This window comes from Staurois parvus, unplaced genomic scaffold (genome assembly GCF_062004578.1).
Source record: "Staurois parvus isolate SC_StPar_1 unplaced genomic scaffold, SC_StPar_1.0 ptg000234l, whole genome shotgun sequence".
NCBI classification, from domain to species: Eukaryota; Metazoa; Chordata; class Amphibia; order Anura; family Ranidae; genus Staurois; species Staurois parvus.
In genome coordinates this window covers 865,030-878,791 of record NW_028318030.1, presented here as the reverse complement: position 1 = coordinate 878,791, position 13,762 = coordinate 865,030, and the positions used below count along the sequence as shown (strand labels likewise).

The 13,762-nt window shown below is 44.7% G+C and overlaps 1 protein-coding gene across 4 annotated transcripts in view; it reads left to right on the top strand.

Annotated features, from left to right (window-relative positions):
* Positions 1-13,762, top strand: part of TMEM273 (transmembrane protein 273) — a 236,926-nt gene that overhangs the window by 130,892 nt on the left and 92,272 nt on the right. For 2 of the 4 annotated variants that reach the window (XM_089680061.1, XM_089680060.1), the window contains exon 5: positions 4,898-4,962. The exons of the other annotated variants lie outside the window; for them this stretch is intronic. In XM_089680061.1, coding sequence (XP_089536187.1) covers positions 4,898-4,928 — 31 coding nt within the window. In that variant the 3' untranslated portion in view covers positions 4,929-4,962. The remainder of the gene's footprint in view (positions 1-4,897; positions 4,963-13,762) is intronic. 4 annotated transcript variants of the gene reach the window in all.

Here is a 13,762-nt window from a genome sequence, read left to right as displayed (position 1 = left end):
CGGGAATGACCAGAGGTGTGTGGACCGACACAGGGAAACACAGACTTCAGGTATAGCGTGTAAATAAGATAATTTATTAAGGACAACACAAACATAAATGCAGTGCAACAAACCAAACCCAAAAGTAACACAAATACATACAACAAGGTGAAACAAACCCAAACCTAAACTGATATATATATATATATATAGATATATATATATATATATATATATGGAGCACAACGTAGTCAGGCGGGCCGGGTCAGTAGCTAACGGGCAAACAGGGTACTAGGAGCGAGCGGAAGTGTGGTCAGGAATAGCCGAGGTCAGGACAGGCGGAGTTCGTTCAGAGTCAGGATCAAAGCAGGATCATGCAGAAAGCAGACAGGATCCAGGTACAGGGGCTCATGGGAAACATACACCAAGGCACTGATCACAGGCCTGGTCCTGCTTAAATACCCCTCCTGCAATCAGCCTCAGGTGATGGCCTGATTGCAGGAGTGAGATTCTGGCTGCTGAGAGCACCCGCTGGCCAGCCCTGGTACTGCAACCCACACGGCAGGTGAGTCCCACCACCAGTGCTGAGTCCATTCCTGACACCGTATGGAGAGGCTGTGTTGGACTGTGCTCTGCTAAGCCCCAGGTAGGCCCGAGAAGCCTGGGGCTAAAGTGCCCTGCCCAGCCCAGGCAGGATGGCGGATCCTGGGCCTGGGTCCAGCAAGGAGAAGGCCCTGGAGGGGCCTAGTACCGGCCTCTCTTTTCCACCAGTAGAGGACCTGGGAACGGCCCCTAGGAAGGGGGAAGTTTACTCTGCCTACCGGGACCGTGTGGCCGCTCGGGCCAGGTTAGTAGAGAAGGAGGAAGCCAAGCTCCAGAAACTGACTCTGGAGCTAAAGAAGCTCCGGTCATCCTACGACCGGGTATGGTCCACAAAGCGGCAGGCCATGAAACCAAGCCTGCGCTGGAATTACGTGTGTCCCAGCAGGGGAGGTATGTGGCGATGCTGCAGCGCAAGAGCGGCGTCCTAAGTGAAAAGTATCTGAATGAAGCGAGATTTAAGGCTGCAAGAAGCCGCAGTGTTGCGGTGATGCAGGGTCCGGTGGAGGAGGCCTCCTCGGTGGAGGAATTGTCGGGGGAGTTGCCGGTGGAAGGCAAGCAGGAGCAGGGGCAGGCTGAGCCCGCAGCACCCTCAGAGAAAATGGCGCCTAAAATGGAAGACAGCGTGGTCGCAGGATCATCAGAGTCCCTCCCCCCTGGGCAGCTGCCTGGAGCAGGGGCGTCTGGCAAGACTGCGGGCACCGAGTCAACTGGCGGAACAGCGGGCATCGAGTCGTCTGGCAAGACTGCGGGCACCGAGTCGTCTGGCAAGACTGCGGGCACCGAGTCAACTGGCGGAACAGCGGGCATCGAGTCGTCTGGCAAGACTGCGGGCACCGAGTCGTCTGGCAAGACTGCGGGCACCGAGTCGTCTGGCAAGACTGCGGGCATCTAGTCGTCTGGCAAGACTGCGGGCATCGAGTCGTCTGGCAAGACTGCGGGCACCAAGTCATCTGGCAAGACTGCGGGCACCGAGTCAACTGGCGGAACAGCGGGCATCGAGTCAACTGGCATCGAGTCGTCTGGCAAGACTGCGGGCACCGAGTCAACTGGCGGAACAGCGGGCATCGAGTCGTCTGGCAAGACTGCGGGTACCGAGTCGTCTGGCAAGACTGCGGGCACCGAGTCGTCTGGCAAGACTGCGGGCACCGAGTCAACTGGCGGAACAGCGGGCATCGAGTCGTCTGGCAAGACTGCGGGCACCGAGTCGCCTGGCAAGACTGCGGGCACCGAGTCGTCTGGCAAGACTGCGGGCACCGAGTCAACTGGCGGAACAGCGGGCATCGAGTCGTCTGGCAAGACTGCGGGCACCGAGTCGTCTGGCAAGACTGCGGGCACAGAGTCGTCTGGCAAGACTGCGGGCACTGAGTCAACTGGCGGAACAGCGGGCATCGAGTCGTCTGGCAAGACTGCGGGCACCGAGTCGTCTGGCAAGACTGCGGGCACCGAGTCGTCTGGCAAGACTGCGGGCACCGAGTCTTCTGGCAAGATTGCGGGCACCGAGTCAACTGGCGGAACAGCGGGCATCGAGTCGTCTGGCAAGACTGTGGGCACCGAGTCGTCTGGCAAGACTGCGGGCACCGAGTCATCTGGCAAGACTGCGGGCACCGAGTCAACTGGCGGAACAGCGGGCATCGAGTCGTCTGGCAAGACTGCGGGCACCGAGTCGTCTGGCAAGACTGCGGGCACAGAGTCGTCTGGCAAGACTGCGGGCACCGAGTCAACTGGCGGAACAGCGGGCATCGAGTCGTCTGGCAAGACTGCGGGCACCGAGTCGTCTGGCAAGACTGCGGGCACCGAGTCGTCTGGCAAGATTGCGGGCACCGAGTCAACTGGCGGAACAGCGGGCATCGAGTCGTCTGGCAAGACTGCGGGCACCGAGTCGTCTGGAAAGACTGTGGGCACCGAGTCATCTGGCAAGACTGCGGGCACCGAGTCAACTGGCGGAACAGCGGGCACCGAGTCGTCTGGCAAGACTGCGGGCACCGAGTCGTCTGGCGGAACAGCGGGCACCGAGCCGTCTGGCAAGACTGCGGGCACCGAGTCGTCTGGCAAGACTGCGGGCTCTGAGTCAACTGGCAAGACAGCGGGCACCGAGTCATCTGGCGGACCAGTGGGCATCGAGTCATCTGGCATAATAGGATCATCAGGCTGGATCAGTTCATCAGGCTGGGTAGAAACATTATGCTGGGTAGAGGCATCAGGTTGGGTAAAGACATCAGGCTGAATTGTGGGCGCCGAGGCACCAGGCTGCACCAAAGAAGGCAGGTTCTCAGATGGGAGGCTGACCGGTTTGGATACTGGCAGGATGGTATTGGTTGGAAAGAACTTTCGCCTTTTCCTGGTTTTAGTTCCCGGAGCACTGTAAGTAAGCGCAGGTTTGTAAACGGATGGAGCAGCTGGAGACAGAGAAGAGCTGGTGATGGAACAGAGAAGGGAGCAGTTGCTACAGAGGACTTCTTTACAGGGTTGAAGAAAGGATAGGTGCAGCGAGTGGGAGCAGGGGACTGGTATGTGGAAGTTAGCAGAGTATGCTGGGCCATCACTGGGGGTGCTGTCGGGGATGCTGGAAGAGTGCCTTGAGCAGAGGAATGATGTTGCAAACCAACTGAGGCTGGGTGTAACAAATCTGTCCATGTCTGCAGTACTGGTTTAACAAAACTCAGCTTACACCTAGACTGTCTGATCAAAGACTGCACTGCGTTTATGCAATCCATAAGCACATTTGATGGACATGCCGCATAGTGCTCATGGAAACAATCTGGATCATCCTCCAACAACCATACCAGTGATTCCACTTGATCCACACTAAATGGGGGAAAAAAAGTCATCCCTGCTTTCAGGGGTACAGGACCGAGCCAACTCAGCACAAACCTGGATCAATGGCTGCACCTCAGAAAACTCTGTGCCCTGATCAACTAGACAATGAGCGATCCTTATACACTCTAGCAGTTGATCCCGGGTATACTCCTTAAGAGTCTGATAAGCATAGTCTTTGTCATCAAACACTAGCAGAGATAAATACACCACCTCATCAAGATCCATCCTTCCCAGCAACAATAAGCCAAGATGGCTTCCCTGTGCAGCCACTTCTGGTCAGGTTTGTGGCCTTGGTGTAATGTCAGGGATGCGGGTGTGACCAGAAGTGTGTGGACTGACACAGGGAAACGCAAGCTTCAGATATGGTATAAATAAGACAATTTATTAAAGACTAACAATACAAACATAAACGCAGTGCACCAAACCCCAACCTAACACAAATACATACAACAAGGTGAAACAAACCCAAACCTAAACTGATACAGATACACAGGTACATACACATATAGAGCACAACGTAATCAGGCAGGCCGGGTCGATAACTATCGGGCAGGTAGGTACAGGAGGAGCAGGCGGAGAGAATGGTCAGGGTCACAAGCCAGGGATCAAAACAGGAGAAGTCAGCAGAGGTCAGGATCAGGCAGGGTCGGCAACAAGTCAGGCAGAGGCAGGAACAGGACCAGGACCAGGACCACAGGTTACAAGATACAGGGGCCCATGGAAAACCACACACCAAGGCACAGACTGCAGGTCTGGCCATCCCTTAAATACACCTGCAATCAGCCCCAGGTGATGGCTAATTGCCGAAGTGAACCTCTGGTTGTTGAGCACCCGCTGGCCAGCCCTGGTACTGCAGCCCACAAGGCAGGTGAGTCCCACCACTATTGGCAAGTCCATTCCTAACAGGGGGTGGTCAACCCCAGAGAGGTACTTGCAATACCAGTAGAAGCAGTAGTAGATAGTTAAGAGAAAGTGGTCAACTCTAGATGGGTAGATGTGCTCTGGCCAAGGTTGACAAACTCTGAGGAATTTATCAGACAATATAGCTGTCAGTTTTTTTGTTAACCGTGTTATCATTCACTCAGTTCTTCACTGCCTCAAAACTGAAGACAGGGGATTTCCAAGCCCTAGCAATAGTGAGTTTGGTGGCTATGAAGATTTGCATGGCAAGCATACATTCAGAATGGAGGAGGCTTCTTATGGGATCCTGAAGAAGTGCTTTGAAAGGGTTTTTCCCCCAGTTGTCTTCCAGGACAGCCCCTGAGATATGGATGCTCCCTCTTTAGATAGGAAACACATTGCCTCACAGATTAAAAGGTAGTCCCCTAGACATCCCATTCAGTTATTTTATTTCCTCCAGTTGGAGTGGATGCATTATTTCAGGAGTAACTAGAGATTTTCTATTTCTTAACCAAGAGAAGGGCTGCAGCTCAGGTTCTGCCTGTCTGAGTGGTTTGGCAGGAACTGGGAACCAGCTTAATGTTTCCTCCCTTCTCAGCCAACAGACACCCTCCTTGGAGAACGAGTGATGTGCTTGTCCCTTCCACTCAGTACCTGGCAAAGGTAGGAGGTGATGGATCTACTGTATTTTGCAGCAGGCTTCAGCTTTGCATGCCTCTTGGAGCTAAAGGGGACACTCACTGACGAATCTAGGAATTGAAACATGCAGCAGCGTCAGATCATCACCGAGCACCAAGGTTGTAGTTCCAGTCTCTAGGGTGCAGGGGAAGCTGTGGGTGCATATCTTATGACTAGCGCATATTTCACCTGCATTTGGGAACCCAGTAGAGGCTGCGAGACATGCAGTGGAGGAGCAGGGAGTTATGGAGATTTGTACCCAGTAAGCTCTGGGGAAGACCAGAACCAGCTGTACACAGGTAAGGAGTGGTGGTGATTCAGCCCTACTAGGACCTGTGCGTATGTGTGTTGGGGGGTTATTTTGAGACCATTTTCTTCTTTCCAATGTGCACCCAGGGTTTCCTGTGAGTGGAGGACTTAGGGGGACAGAGCACATGGTGGAGATGGTCATGGGTTACTTTTCTTTGCGTATTGCAGGAATGAACTGTTTCTTGGGTGGCACCCAAGAAGAAATGTGAATGAGGAAGTTGCTCTACTAAGTTGAGCTCTTCTTGAACCCAGCAATCCTGATCTTTCCTGATCTTTCAGTAGTACAGAGGAAGGCCGGTCCAACCCATCAAGATACAAGTCCCTTGAGGAAGTGGACGAGCTACTAAAAGACATTTATGATACTCTAGAGATGGAAAAAGAGAAGGCACAGTTGAGCAGACATGCACAGTGGCTAAATGGTTAGCATTTCCTCCTGGCAGCACTAGGGTTGTTGGTTCAAATCCCAACCATGGCACCACCTGCCTGGGGTTTGCATGTCCTCCCTGTGCCTGAATGGGTTTCCTCTGGGTACTCCGGTTTCCTCCCATGCTCCAAAGACATGCTTGTAAGTTGATTGGCTCCTGTCTAAATCAGCCCTAGTATGTGTACATATGAATGTGAGTTAAGGATCTTAGATTGTATGCTCTTTGAGGGTTAGGGACTGATGTGAATGTATAATACATACAGTGGGGATCGAAAGTTTGGGCACCCCAGCTAAAAATTTGTATTAATGTGCATAAAGAAGCCAAGGAAAGATGGAAAAATCTCCAAAAGGCATCAAATTACAGATTAGACATTCTTATAATATGTCAACAAAAGTTAGATTTTATTTCCATCATTTACACTTTCAAAATAACCGAAAACAAAAAAATGGCGTCTGCAAAAGTTTGGGCACCCTGCAGAGTTAATATCTTGTACTGCCCCCTTTGGCAAGTATCACAGCTTGTAAACGCTTTTTGTAGCCAGCCAAGAGTCTTTCAATTCTTGTTTGAGGTATCTTTGCCCATTCTTCCTTACAAAAGTCTTCCAGTTCTTTGAGATTTCTGGGCTGTCTGTCACGCACTGCTCTTTTAAGGTCTATCCATAGATTTTCAATTATGTTGAGGTCAGGAGATTGTGAAGGCCATGGCAAAACCTTCAGTTTACGCCTCTTGATGTAATTCCCCGTGGATTTCGAGGTGTGTTTAGGATCATTATCCATTTGTAGAAGACATCCTCTCTTTAACTTCAGCTTTTTCACAGATGGCATCAAGTTACCATCCAAAATTTGCTGAAATTTTATTGAATCCATTTTTCCTTCTACTCGTGAGATGTTCCCTGTGCCACTGGCTGCAACACAACCCCAAAGCATGATTGATCCAACCCCATGCTTATCAGTTGGACAGAGGTTCTTTTCATTAAATTCTGTGCCCCTTCTTCTCCAAACGTACCTTTGCTCATTCCGGCCAAAAAGTTCAATTTTAACCTCATCGGTTTACAGAACTTGTTTCCAAAATGTATCAGGCGTGTCTATATGTTCATTTGCAAAGTTCAAATGATGATTTTTGTGGTGAGGACATAGAAGAGGTTTTCTTCTGATGACTCTTCCATGAAGACCATATTTGTACAAGTATCTCTTTATAGTGGAATAGTGTACCACAACTCCAGTGTCTGCCAGATCTTTCTGGAGGGATCGTGCAGTCAAACGTGGGTTTTGAATTGTTTTTCTCACAATCCTGCGAGCTGTTCTGTCTGATATTTTTCTTGGTCTTCCAGATCTTGCTTTAACTTCTACTGTTCCTGATGACTGCCATTTCTTAATTACATTCCGAACAGAGGATATTGACATCTGAAAACACTTTGCTATCTTCTTGTAGTCTTCTCCAGCATTGTGAGCGTCAACTATTTTCAGTTTCAGTTTTCTAGACAACTGCTTAGAAGAACCCATGGTGCTGATTGTTGGGGCAAGGTCAGATGAGTCTGGGCATTTAAAACCTTTGAGATTGACATAGCCTGGTCTTCCCAGATGATGATTGAGAACAATCCATGACACTGGCAGGTCTCAGCTTTGCAAAGGGGGCAGTGCATGCTATAAATTCTGCAGGGTGCCCAAACTTTTGCAGACGCCATTTTTTTGTTTTCTGTTATTTTGAAAGTGTAAATGATGGAAATAAAATCTAACTTTTGTTGACATATTATAAGAATGTCTAATCTGTAATTTGATGCCTTTTGGAGATTTTCCCATCTTTCCTTGGCTTCTTTATGCACATTAATACAAATTTTTAGCTGGGGTGCCCAAACTTTCGATCCCCACTGTATATGTAAAGAGTAAATTGATGGCACTATATAAGTAACTGAAATAAATAAAATAATGTATAAAGGCTTAGAAAAAAAAAACAGAAAAATTCTGGTACACAAAGTGCTATTAGAAGCTATATTGGAATAGATAACTGCAGAAAGGAAAACTTTCTTTTTCACAAAAATAGATTCTTATTTGATGACTATCTGACATGTTTCTGGAACAAATTCAAAAACGAAGCTAGACACTCCTCTTGCAAAAATGTTGTATTCAAGGATATGGGAGCGCTCAAGGATGTGATCAACAAGAGGAGTGACATCTTAATGAAAAGGCTTGTGATTTTTCCATAGCTAGTTTGAAACCAGCTCTTGTTACTACATGTGAGCTCAAAAGAGCAGGGCCCTCGATCCCCTCATGTTTTGCATTGTATTGGTATTGTTCTGTCACATGTTCTGTCCCCCTTTGTAATGTACAGCGCTGAGCGAACTATTGGCGCTTTATAAATACTGTATAATAATAATAATAATAATGTGAGGCAAGAAACTTAGAGTTTTGGCTCAACTCAAGGCCAATTTGGAAGCAGGTACCCCTAGAGATCAGCTACTTAGTTCACTTCCTATCTTATTCACAGCAGTAGACTATATGGCAGATGCATCATCAGAAGTGGTGAGGATACTGGCCAAGACTTCAGCCTTAGTAAATTCAGCCTGGAGAGCTCTCTGGCTTAAAATGTGGATGGGAGATGAAAGTTATGTGTATGTAATATACCTCAGGTGATATGCTTTTTTGGCTTGTAAGAAATCTTGAGAACGTACGGCAGATAAGATAAAAGCTTTCCCAGAAAGGAAGAAAAGATTTTTTCCAGAGGAATTTTCTTCGTGGTCAAGGGCACCAAGAAACAGAAGAGAATGAAAGATCCAAGAAATACTGATCAGGACAGAAGGGGAAAGCAAAAGAAGGCATTCTTTTCAATCCATGAAGGTATGAACAGGAGCCAGGCGCTGTGTAGTTTTATGAGAAAAGTAATATACCTTAAATGGAGGTGTGCCTTTAATAATTAATATGGTAAAAAATAGATAGATAACCAGCCTGTGGCTTTAAGAAGCCAGGTTCCAAGATGGATGGCCCGTCCGCTCAGAGGGAAGCAGTGGAGGGTAGAATGCCTGTCAGTGCAAGGACCACGTGTATCGACATCCCAGCGTCCCGGATGACGTCACCACGATGTGGAGAGATGGAGGGGGGGAACTCTCGCTGGAGCCGCAGCTTTTAGAAGGAAGAGGCCGGTTGCCCGACAACTGTCTTTATTAAGAGAATGAAACAAAACAAAACTAAATCCAAGGGATTCCCTTGCAGAGGTTCTTAGCATTTCACTCTTGCATTGGCATTTAGCCTTCTGGCTTATACATTCAACACTGCCGCTCTGGCCTTTTTTTGGGGGGGGGAATGTTATGGAAAATTTCTGACACTGAAAATAAAAGTTAACTCTACAATGGCAGGAACAAATTCACAAAGCACAGTCATTGTGTTTTAAAGTACCCATTCTGACAAAATGTATTATTTTACTTATTTCAGGTACTTATATTGCGCTGTCAATTTACGCAGTGCTTTACACATATATATTGTACATTCACATCAGTCCCTAACCCTCAAGGGGTGTACAATCTAAGGTCCCTAACTTACATTCATACATACACATATTAGGGCCAATTTAGACAGGATCCAATTAACCTACCAGCACATCTTTGGAGTGTGGGAGGAAACCAGAGTACCCAGAGGAAACCCACGCAAGCACAGGGAGAACATGCAAACTCTAGGCAGGTGGTGCCGTGGCTGGGATTCAAACCAATGACCCTAGTACTGCCAGGCGGAAGTGCTAACCATTTAGCCACTGTGCTCTATTTTATAAAAAAGATAAAAAAGGTGGTGGTGTGAGATATTATTACAAACTTGCGAATAGAAATAATGTTACATTTCATATGTCATAATCTATGCCTAACAGTTGTGAAACGAAAACCTTAAGAAGGGAGTGAGAGAAAGATAACTTCTAGGTCTGCTGTGTCTTAAGTGAAGGACACAGAGCACATTTCAACATTGCAAGCAAGATGGGTCTCTTGTGCCTAAATGAACAATACAATGAAAGTCCATGTAATTTCCTGCCTTTTGTTTTTTTTAACACTGTTCTTCTCCATGTTACATTCAGCCTATTGTTGGAAGTTTCTGTTACACTGGTACAGAAAGAAAGCGTCCTGTTTAGTTTTCTCCTCACTTTCTAAGAATTATGGGTTCATCAGAGATGGTGGGCTGGTACAGTGGGCAATCGCACAGAGGCATAGCCTAGTCAGGAAGTAAATAACAAGTACTGTATGAGAAATAGAAACAGCACAATGTAAGCGCCTAATTTCTGTAACTATGTTGCTGTGCCATACAACAAGTCAAAGGGGATTCCATCCATCTTTAGCAACATCTATGGCCTTATTCTGTAGCTTTCTTATCTTAGCAAAATGTCCTTTAATAATGTCCTCATTATCAAAAATGTATATACAACAGTCAGTGTGAATAACCTTACACATCCCACCTTGAGCTGCAGCGAGGTAATTTAGCGTTAATTTATGCTGTAATACTTCTTTTCTAAACTGAGCTATTTCTTCATTCAATAAGCCTATACCAATGGTAGTAAGGTTAATAATCTCATCTAAAATTCTAGTGCAATTAGTTATTCTTTACATTGCTTTAATTCCCCATTGTGTCCAGGAAGGGAACCATGACCATGTGTTGTTGCCTTCAGTGAACAGCTCTCTTTTGAACACTAAAGTATATTCTGGACATTGACCTGGTCACACTGTACCTTTGCGAACAGTCAAAGCAGAAAATAACTTCCCAATATAACATGTACCTGTAACATTAATCGGAATCCAGGCATAAGCTTTATCTCCACATATAAAATAAAACCCTCTGCATATGGATGGCATTCCTGCTCCTAAAATGTAATGATAAGATGTAATAATATGGAATCCCTTGTAACCAATATTTCCACATATTGAGAACTGATGAATTTGTACTATAAGGGGTACTATTTAGCTCTGGATCTGGAATAAAGTAATATTGACTATAGTTTCCTCCATAAATTGTAATATTTGCTGCAGTGCAATCTGAATTGCCAACTGTGTACATTTAGAGTTGAATGGGCGTGTAATATTTAGATAAATCTGTGGTGTGTCTATGTATTGTGAAACCCTCAGAGTTACTAATCTGTGTTCATTAGCTGTGGAGACCATGTATGAGCCCTTCATTCTGGTCCTGTTTGAGATCAGTAAAGTTGAGAGGCACTGCTATCATGGGTATTGTTCTTATTTGGGGACATTAGTGAGAACACACCCAGCAGTTACTAGCGTTGCTAAGGGTTGCAAACAATATTAACATTTGGATGAAAGGGTTATTTTTCCATGACTTAATTCTCACAAAAGAAACATCATTTTTATTTCAAAGGATATCATCACTTGAGGATTTTCTTGCAATGACTTGCATGAATCCAGGTGGGCTTTCCCTTCAACTTAATAGGGGAACCAGTTGTCAAAAGCACCAAATGTGGTCTGTCAAATTTTGGTTCTAGCGGTTTTCTGACATGTCACTTGACCACCACCCAGTCACCAGGTTGGATTCAATGAACACCTGAAACAGTATCTGTATTGGAGATAGAGTTATAAAAACCTTCATGTACTTTATTCAATGTTCTTTGCAAAATATGAACATTTTCTAAGAGAATAGAGTGAGAAGCCTGCAACTGTTGGGGAAAATATAGCCCTGTTTTGGGTTTCCCTCCAAATAAAATCTCACAGGGGGACAGGCCATGTGTTTTTTTTTTTAGGGGTAGTTCATATAGAATATAGGGCTATTGGTAAAGCTTCCACCCATCCTTTTCCTGTATCTCTTTATATTTTTGCACATCTGGTTTTCAAAATTCCATTGAGTCTCTCAACTTTACCACTACTTTGGTGATGATAAGGCATATGGAAAGCTTGCTGTTAAGCGCTTGCATTGTCTCTTTCACCACTTCTAAAATGGGTTCCTCTGTCACTCTCAATAGTTTCAGGAACTCCATATCTACAAACTATTTGATTCAAACTTTTCTTTGCTGTTGTTTTTGCATTTGCTACTGGCCAGGTCTCAGACCAACCTGAGAACATGTCAACGCACACTAGAGCACACTCAAAGGTCCCTATTCTGGGCATCTGAATGAAGTCTATTTGAATTCTTTGGAAAAGGAAATCTGGTTTGGGAGAATGCTTTTGAGGAACATGGACAGACCTCCCTGCATTGTACAGAGCACAAGTGAGACATGAAACACAAAACCTGGCTGCAAATGTACTAAATCCAGGTGCTAACAATAGCAGTCAGTAAGTGCCACCATCGCGCCCTTAGCAAGATGACTGACTCTATGCACCAACATGTGCTAAAACTGGATGCAAACTCCTTGGTAAACACCACCTGTTCTCAGCACTCCACAGACCATACTCATTTTGGGAAGCATTACATTTGATCCACTTATCCATCTCTTTGTCATGCACCTGGTTCTGCAACTGAATTTAAGTTTCTATACCCCTCTTCTCTTGAAGAAGGGAATCTTTCCTTGCTACCTGGGCAACCTCTACAGTGGGTGTGACTCCAAGTAGACATGTGCAGTTAGTTTCATTCCAAATTTGAATTCGGACAAATGTTTATTTATTCGGACATTTGGATGTCTCCAAATTTCTTAATCACATTAGTGGCAAATCAGAAATAACCAAATTCGGATGAAATTTTAATTCAAACTGAATCTGAATCAAGTTTGAATCAAATTCTAATACAAAAATAATAGAATAGAACTTAAAAGAATAGACTACAATAGAAAATAATAGAATAGACAATAAAATAAAATAATAGAATAGAAAAGCATAGAATAGAAAAACAATAGAATAGACTACAATATAAAAGAATAAAAGCAATTAGAATAGAAAAGATTATAATAGAAAATAATATAATAGAAAAGAATAAAATAGAAAAGAATAGAATAGAATAGAAAAACAGTAGAATAGAATAAAATAGAATATAACTGTCTTCAGAAATTTGTATTTCGAATAGATTAGAAAAGAATACAATAGAAAAGAATACAAAAATAAGAGAATGGAATAGGATAGAATAGAAAAAACAATAGCAGAGTACAAAATAGAAAGAATATAACCATCCTCCAAAATTCAAATAGAATAAATTAGAATTCAAATGTCAATTCGAATTTGTTTCGATTTGAATTTGATTTGATTCTAATTCGACTGAATTCAAATTCGAAAACAAAACAAATTCCAAAAACAAATTTAATGAATGTAACAAAACAAAGTTGTTTAAATAACGAATCAAAACGAAACAAAACAAATGTTATCATTTTGCACATGTCTAACTGCAAGTGTTGTAAGGGCAGCATCCTTAGCCGCTTGATCTGCTAAAGAATTTCCTCTGGCTGTCAAGAATTTCCCCTTGAATGTCCTTTTACCTTCAAGATGGCAACTTCTGCTGGTTTCTGAAAGGCCTCAAATAGCTGTTCTATAAGTTTTGCATGTTTCACTGGCTTCCCTGCACTAGTCAGAAAGTTCTGTGCTTTCCAAATGGGCCCAAAATCATGAGCTATTCCAAAAGCATATCTGATGTCAGTGTACATGTTTCCCCTTTGATTTTCTAGGAGTTGACATGCTTTAATTGCTGCACACAACTCAGCTCCCAGTGCTGACATCTGGAGTGTTAATGCTTCCTGATGTAAAATAGTGTCAATAGGGGTTACAGTGTGGCTGACCATCAGTGTAAAATCTGGAACCATCTACAAATAGGTGTGTGTCACAATCTGATAAAGGATCATCTTTTGCTGGTGAGACAGATGACCTCTCTACCTCCCTCAGAGCTATACAATCATGAGAAAAACAGAGTATGCATCAGTACCGTTTGTTGCATCTTTCTCGTCAGTTACAGGAAAAAGAGTAGCTAGATTTAATGTAACACATCGTTTGATTGTTAAATTTGATGGAGCAAAAAGAGCAGACTGGTACTTGTCAAATCTACTTGCAGACACATGTGTATTATTTACTTGGTTTAGGATTGCTTGCACTGCATGTGGCATATATGGGGTTACAGAAGAGTCTAATACAAGCTCAGTTACTTTGTCTAGCAGCAAAG